Source organism: Dromiciops gliroides, chromosome X, assembly GCF_019393635.1.
Source record: "Dromiciops gliroides isolate mDroGli1 chromosome X, mDroGli1.pri, whole genome shotgun sequence".
NCBI classification, from domain to species: Eukaryota; Metazoa; Chordata; class Mammalia; order Microbiotheria; family Microbiotheriidae; genus Dromiciops; species Dromiciops gliroides.
Window position 1 is genome coordinate 27,978,821 of NC_057867.1, and position 7,270 is coordinate 27,986,090.

At 47.1% G+C, this 7,270-nt stretch overlaps 1 protein-coding gene across 1 annotated transcript; it reads right to left on the reverse strand.

The window, feature by feature from the left end:
• Window positions 1-495: 495 nt before the first annotated feature.
• Window positions 496-7,059, reverse strand: LOC122733408 (adrenodoxin-like). Its single transcript, XM_043973785.1, has 4 exons — window positions 6,905-7,059; window positions 5,348-5,472; window positions 1,638-1,767; window positions 496-605 (listed from the first exon to the last, which is right to left on the reverse strand). Exons 1-4 carry the CDS (start codon window positions 7,057-7,059, stop codon window positions 512-514), a joined length of 504 nt encoding a protein of 167 aa, XP_043829720.1. The 3' UTR covers window positions 496-511.
• Between the last annotated feature and the right edge of the window lie 211 nt (window positions 7,060-7,270).

Below are 7,270 nucleotides of genomic sequence, written 5' to 3' on the forward strand. Positions count from 1 at the left end.
TCACTTAGGGGGTAGCTCAGTTGGACATTTTTCTTTCCCTCAAGCTGAAATCTGCCTCTGTAACTTTCCTCCCTCTCTTCCCCCACTAGGGCTTAAAGAAAAACCCAATGTAGTAGAAAGTACCTTGTTATCATTCTGCTAATCCCTAACTGTGACCTTGGTTGAGTCAGTTCCTTTCTCTGCACCTCAGTTTCTTCATCTATAAAATGGGGATTAAAGACTCTTAGATTATTGTGAGGCTCAATGTTTTGGGAAAGCATAACAAACTCCAAGGATGATCATTATTTATTAATATTTTTTAAACAAGGAAGCAAGGGTTGCATGGAGAGCCATATTTTTCTCCTTCCCGCCACTTCACTGTGGCCTAGTGTTTACCTTGTCCACTGTGCCAGAACAGGTACCCAGTCAAGGGTGAGAAACGGAAGAAGAGATTGGGCTTGGTGGGCACCATCCCTCCCCCCCCCACCCCAGCCTTCCCCTGCCCCCCATCCTGATGCCAGAGCTACTTCCGCTACTTGGATCCGGAGGTGTCAGTCCCCATGGGGACCCAGAAGATCCGGTTGTCCATGTCTTTGGTTATACACAGTTGGCAGGCCAGACGGGATCTAGAAAGAGAAAATGGCAGCACGTAGTGGCAAGAGACCTGGCTTGGTAGACAAGAGAACTGAATTTGAGTCCCAGTTCTGGCCCTGGCTTCCTATGTGATTTTAATTGAGTCTTTGAGCCTCAGTTTTTTCACCTGTAAGTTGGGCAGGTTGAAATAATCAAGCTCTAAGGTCCCCCTAAACTCTGACCTTCCATTTTCTAAGGGTCCTCCCAGCCTGGGCATTCTCTGTTCCAAGATCCCTCTCTCCATTATGCTGCAGTGAGATAATATGATGTAGTGCTTAGAGATCTGACCTCAAAACCAGAAGTTTGCTGTTGCAACCTCTGACTTAATGGCCCAGTGACCCTGGGGAAGTGACTTAATCTTTCAGTGTTCTGGTCAAATCTCTATAAATTCCAGAGAAATTGCTTACTTACCTTATATTTGAAAGGGTTTTCTCACCTGAGATTTCCCTAACCCAATAAAATCACTTGTCTGGTCCGGGTCCCTAAAGGGACTTTCCCATCAAAGTGATTGGGGGAGCAAATAGGAGAAGCCAAGTAGCCCTTGACATTCAGAAGAGAGGTGGGTTTGTGGGGGATAGAATGAGTTGCTTTGTACAGGTTGAGTTTGAGATGCCTCTGGGACATCTGGGGAGAAATCACAGAACCATAGATATAGAACTAGAAAGGACCTAGGAGGTAATCGAGTCGAACCCTCTCATTTTACAGATGGGGATACTGAAATCCAAAGAGGTTAGGTGACTTGCCCAAGGTCACAAAGGTAGCAAAAAAGTATCAGAAGCTAGATTTGAACTCAAGTCATCAGTCTTCCCAACCTTTGAAGACATGGGACTTGCTCTCAGGAGGGAGATGTGGGCTGGAGATGGGGATGAGAGTCATCTGTATAGAAAGAAAAATGCAGGCCAAGGACCATTGTCTTGCATCCTTAACCCCAACCTCCATGCCTCAGAGGGCCAAGAGAGTCTGTAGATGTAAGCTCATCCTCCCAGCTCTACCCACTCCCACCTCGGTTGACCTCAGATACCTACGTGGCTGTGACACCACAGGTCAGATCCAGTATGTCCAGCTCGTCTTCAGAGATGGGACCTAGCTTCTGGAAGACTTCCTTCTCCAGGATGACGTGGCAGGTAGAACAGAACAGAGTCCCTTCACAGGCCCCTAGGGTGAGAAGTCTCATGGGGCTGCTTGTACTCACCCTCTCCCTGGCAGGCATCTGCCTGGCAAGAATTTGATCACCCCTGATGTCACCCAGGCCCAAAGATGGGGCCTGCCTCCATCCTCTGGACATGCTCTTTTCCTCTGAAGACACAACAGGCAGCTCAGAAATGTGGCCCTTGGATAAATGTCACCTGGGCCTCATCTCTCTTCATTGCTCCCAAAATGGTATGGATGCATGGCTGAACCCAGAACATGGCTCACCTCCTCTGTCCACCACAAATCCCAAGCCACCAATCCTTTGACCCTCCCAACTCCACACCAGGGCTCCTGATGCTCCCTCAGCCACATCCTATGGGCTCCTCATTTACCATATGATTCCCTCCCTCTACCCACAACTTCCATTTGCTTTCTCCCTCCCTATCATTCCTACAATTGTTCTCCAGTCAAGGAGTCACTGACTCTTCACATACCAAGGCTGGGCTCTGCTTCTGATGAGATTCCTCCAGGTCACCAGCGCTAGGTGAATGTGATGCTGGTTCTACATACTGACCTCAGCTATGTCCTTCTGGTAGAGCCTCTAAGACAGAGCTACTCTCTTCCCATGTAGGTGGTCCCAGATTCTATCATTGAGGGTAGGTAGTATTGGTAGAAAAGACCAAGTAGGGGTTACCTGGACAGCCCAAGGAACAAGAATTTAGGGATTTTGACTTCATTTGCCAACAGTCCAAGACCAAAGAAGCTAGGGCCTGAGAGACACATGATTCTTCCTTTCTGTCCCATTTCCAGGACATACATGTTTCCATTGCTCTTGGTGGAATGGGGGACCCTACAGAGATATTCTGAGCAGATTTGGTGAATTGAATTAAATTACATTAATGCTTACCCTGACTATTGCCTAATAGGTCTTCAATGTCCACTCTCATTCTTTCCTCCAATCCATCCCTCAAGGGACTGATAGATTTATCTCCCTTGTGTTAGAGTATGATAGATAGCACATTGGACTTGGAGTCAGGAAAACCTGTGCTCAGATCCCACCCCTAACACTTACTATGTGACCACAGGCAAGTTCCTTCCCTTCCCTGGGCCTCATTTTCCCCATTTATAAAATTAAAGGATTGAATTCTTTGAGATCCCTTCCAACTTTAGATTTCTGAACCTATGTATGACCTTGGGCAAGACTTTTCTCTGGGCTTCAGTTCCTCCTTTGCAAAAAGCAGATGGCAAAAGATGGCAAAAGCAGAAGGAACTGGCACAGTCCAGTTCTCTCCCATAGCTACTCCAACAAAAATCAAGGAAGAGCACCAGACTCTGGGTAGTGATCAGGAAACCTAGGGAAAAATCCCAGAGGGTCATTTTTCCAACCCAATATTATGGATTTAACCCACAGGCAAAGTGACCAAGGGTGAATGTGTATCACTCTCACTGTGATTCTGAAGCTGGATCACAGGTAACTGATCAAGGCAAGAACTTCAGAAACTAGGTGGACCTACAGTTCTATCACTAAACAGCAGAGCCTTGAAGCTAGCTTATAAGGATTAGAACTAGCAACTGTACACTGCACCATCAGCTACAACCAGGGGCAAGTCTTCAGTTGTGTTGCCCATACCTAAATGAGGGTCTGGAGCCTCCAAAGCTCAGACCAGAAGGGCAGCAACCAGGCCATGCCTTAGATCAGATTTCTTAGGGCCTGATGAAAGTTTACAGCTCAGGGTCTGAGGTCCTTGAAAAACACAACATTCAATACTCAAAGGAAGCATTGGCAGGATCCCAATCAATAGAGATTAGGACCATATAAGACTCCAACATCTCCCCTCCCAGAAGCTCAAAAAGCCTGGCACTAACACAAAATCTAGATTTAATAAATAAGGCTGAGAGAATGAATAAATAAAAAGACACTTATGATAAAGAGCTATTATTGGGTCAAAAGACTTGAAAATAGAAGAAAACATAAGCTATCTCATTTCAAAAACAATTGGCCTGGAAAACAGATCCAGGAGGTATGATGTAAGACTCACTGTTCTACCCGAAAGCCATGATAAAAAAAACAAGAACAAGAAAAATCGAACCTAGATAGCATAGGTTAATTGATCATAAATGAAAACTGCCAAAAAAATTTTAACTTTTTAAATAAATAAATAGAAAACTGCCCAGATCTCTTAGAACCATTGATCACATAGTTTTTGTTTTGTTTTTGTGGGGCAATGAGGGTTAAGTGACTTGCCCAGGGTCACACAGCTAGTATCAAATGTCTGAGGCCGGATTTGAACTCAGGTCCTCCTAAATCCAGGGCTGGTGTTTTATCCACTGTGCCACCTAGCCGCCCCCAATCTCTTAGAACCAGAGGAAAGACTTCATAAGTCACCTCCTGAAAGAAATCCCCAAATGAAAACATCCAGGAACATCTTAGCCCAAATCTAAAGCCCCCCGGGTCAGAATAAAAAAAGAATCTCTAAAATGAAAAGTTTAGACTAGCTGTCCTCTGAGGTCTCTTATTATTTTTGGTTCTGCATGGATCTAGTCATTTTAACCCTCTACTTTAAAGCTTCCTGTTGCCCACTACATCTGAATTATTTTGCCTGGCACTGAGGACTCTCTCCCAAGGTTGCTCTGCTTTCCACTCTCATCTCCTATTTCTCTCTTCCATGAATTCTATGTTCTGTCCAAACTGGATTCCTCTCTACACCCCGAATATGCCCCATGCTTTCCTGTCTCTGTGACTGGATGAGAGGGGAAAAGATGGTGGCCAAGAGCACTGTTATAATCATCAGAATTCCCATTTCTTTAGATAAATTAACTATTAATTAGTATTAATAACTATCACCTTCATTTTAGAAACTGGGAAACTGAGGCTCAGGATGGCTGCGATGTGGGGTCTTTTGGTCCTGGAGTAAGAGGTCACAGAATCTCTGGGTTATAAAGGGATCTTGGAGACCCTCAAATGCAACATACATGAACAGCAGTCCCCTTTGTAACATGCCCCAAAGAGTGGTCCTCCTAAAAAGGGCCACCAATACAGACATAGCTAGAGTCCAAGGCTATGCATTTACTTTGACCTTGTGCCTAAATCAGCCTTCTACCCATTGGGGATAGGTAAGCCTTTTGAAGTCAGTCAGAACGAGTAGAGCCCCTCTTCCCTATGACATCCCTTCAAATAATTAAAGCTGGCTTAGCGTGTCTTCCCCCTTAGGCCCCCCAGGCTTCTCTTTTCTGAGCTAAGCACACCCTCATATGGATTGGTCTCAAAGCCCTCTGCCTCGAAAGAGGCCCCAGTGTGTCAATGTCAGACTCTCCAGATGTGATCTGATTGGAGCAGGATAAGGTGGCCATCTCCTCCTGCATTCTGGGCCTTGGGGGTTCAAGTCCCATTGTTCAATTCTATGAAGATTTCAGGTCATGAAGATTCCTAGGTTCCTCCCCCATCCCACGCCCAACTCCCCCACCCCAAGCTCAAGGACTATGGTCTAGCTGCCTTCAAAAAGGCTGTGGAGTCACTGGCCCTTGGGTTGGTTGTTTGGGGGGAAGGGGATGAGGGAAGACCTGGGCTCTATGAGGAGATGCCTATGAGGCCCTGGTTACCTACCGAAGCCAGGGAAGTTCAAATTGTGCTTCAGCACCAACTGGAGTATGTTTTGACCCTCCCTCACAGGAACTGCGATCTTCTTCCCCAGGTGGTTTACGAAATTCACCGTCAGTAGCTCCTGAGGACTGAAAGAACAGGCACGGTCAGCCAGGAGCCATCCATCCATCCATCTCTGTATCATCCACAATCCCCTTCAGTGGGGACAACTGAGCCCTCCCAGGGCCTGCTCCTCTGTTAAGGTCCTTTCCAGCTCAGGTACTGAGGAGCCTTAGTCACAATCACATACCATTTAGCTACCATCACTATGTTGTTTTTTTGTTTTTTGTTTTTCTGTTCTAAGATCTCTCCCTGCTCTAACATTCTCTGTTCTAGGGTTCCTTCCAGCTCTGACATTCTGTTTTCTAAAGTCCCCATTACCTCTCAGGCAGTTGACTTGCCCAAGGTGATACTTAACAACTAGGAAGTGGCAAAGCCAGATCATGAAACCAAGCCCAACCAAGTTATTCTCAATAGCATCCAACTGCTCCCCAAGATCTTGGGCATGTGTCAGCTAGGGGCAAGGGTATGGGGAATCATCACTATGTTGTCAGCAATGGGGACGCTTATGAGAATGGGATGCCTTGCAGGGGATGCAGCTGGCTAGGCAGGAAGACTTGACAGTGGAAAGCTGTCTCCAGTGGTCCTGCCTCAGATACCAGCAGAGCACTGGGGTAGGGGCTGAGGTGCTGTCCATCAGTGGAGTGAGGTGGGGAATGACAGCACTACCATCATGTCCATTTGGGGGATGAGAGGGAGCAGAGGATCTGGGAGCTCAGGGCTTAAGGGAAGGAAACTTAACGTCAAGAAAAAACTGGGTTCAAGTGCCAATTCTTACTTTTCCTAACTGCGTGACCCTGGGAGGTCACTTGCCCTCTCTGAATCTCCGTTTCCCAAAATGAGAAACTGAGCCAACGAAATGAGTTTTGTTTACTTTCTTCACAAAGAATTATTATAGAAATAGGAGAAGGAAGACATGTGAGCTTAGATGCCAGTCAGCCAGTCTGTTTTTAAGAGGGTATGCCATAGGACAAAGGGTGCCAGGTCTCAGGGAATTTCTAACCCGAGGCCCCATAACATTCTCTGGGCACTGATGGTCATGGCATGATACAAGGAGGTACAATGAGGGGGTTGGGGATGAGGTAAGAGATGGAAGTAGAAGGAGGTAAGAAGGCAGGGACCTTGATGCTATTCAGACTTAGGCCTAGGAGGCCTTGAATGTGTGCCTCAACTCTCTCTTCTCCAAGCAAGGCCACCCACAAAGAGTAAGTGTTATAGATCACAGAAATACAGTGTTCATAGTGGGAAGGGATCTCAGAGATCATCTGATTTCATAGATGGGGAAACTGAGGCCAGAGATGGCGCAACTACATAATGCCAGAGTTAGAGATCACCTAAGCTAACCCCTTATTTTACAGATGGGGAAACTGAGGCCCAGAGAGAAGAAGTGACTGGGCCAAGGTCACTCAGTTCTTCTCCCCTCCCCCCACAATGTGTCCTGGGGAGAGAGGTCCTACTTACCCAGAATCTTGAACTTCATCTTGGAGCAGCCCAGTGGTACCAAACATCCTCCATGACTGCAGCCTGGAAGGGAGCAACCAGACCATGGTGGGGAGGCATCTGGCCAGGTTGGATGGCAAAACCTGGGCAAAGCCCAGAGCCAGCCTGGGCATCATCTGTCTGGGGACACTGGCAACCTGCCTCTCTTCCTGCTCTGACTCCCTGGTGTCAGGACAAAGGAATAAAGAGAGAGAGGGAGATGGGCAGAGGCACAGCCCTAGGGGCCAGCCTCCAGGGGGGTGTGGCCAGTCCAGTTCAGCAGAGAAGGAGGAGAACGGGGTGGGGGTTGGGAGAAGAGACCCAGAGTCTAGAGTCAGGATAGGGGAA

Bases quoted from the DNA above. Each gene is read 5' to 3' on its own strand.
- LOC122733408 (XM_043973785.1), bottom strand. From the start codon at position 7,059: ATGATGCCCAGGCTGGCTCTGGGCTTTGCCCAGGTTTTGCCATCCAAC. The intron at 1,768-5,347 runs GTAGGTAACCAG...TTCTCACCCTAG, and splicing joins TTTGAACTTCCCTGGCTTCG to GGGCCTGTGAAGGGACTCTG. The intron at 606-1,637 runs GTAGGTATCTGA...TTCTCTTTCTAG, and splicing joins ACCTGTGGTGTCACAGCCAC to ATCCCGTCTGGCCTGCCAAC.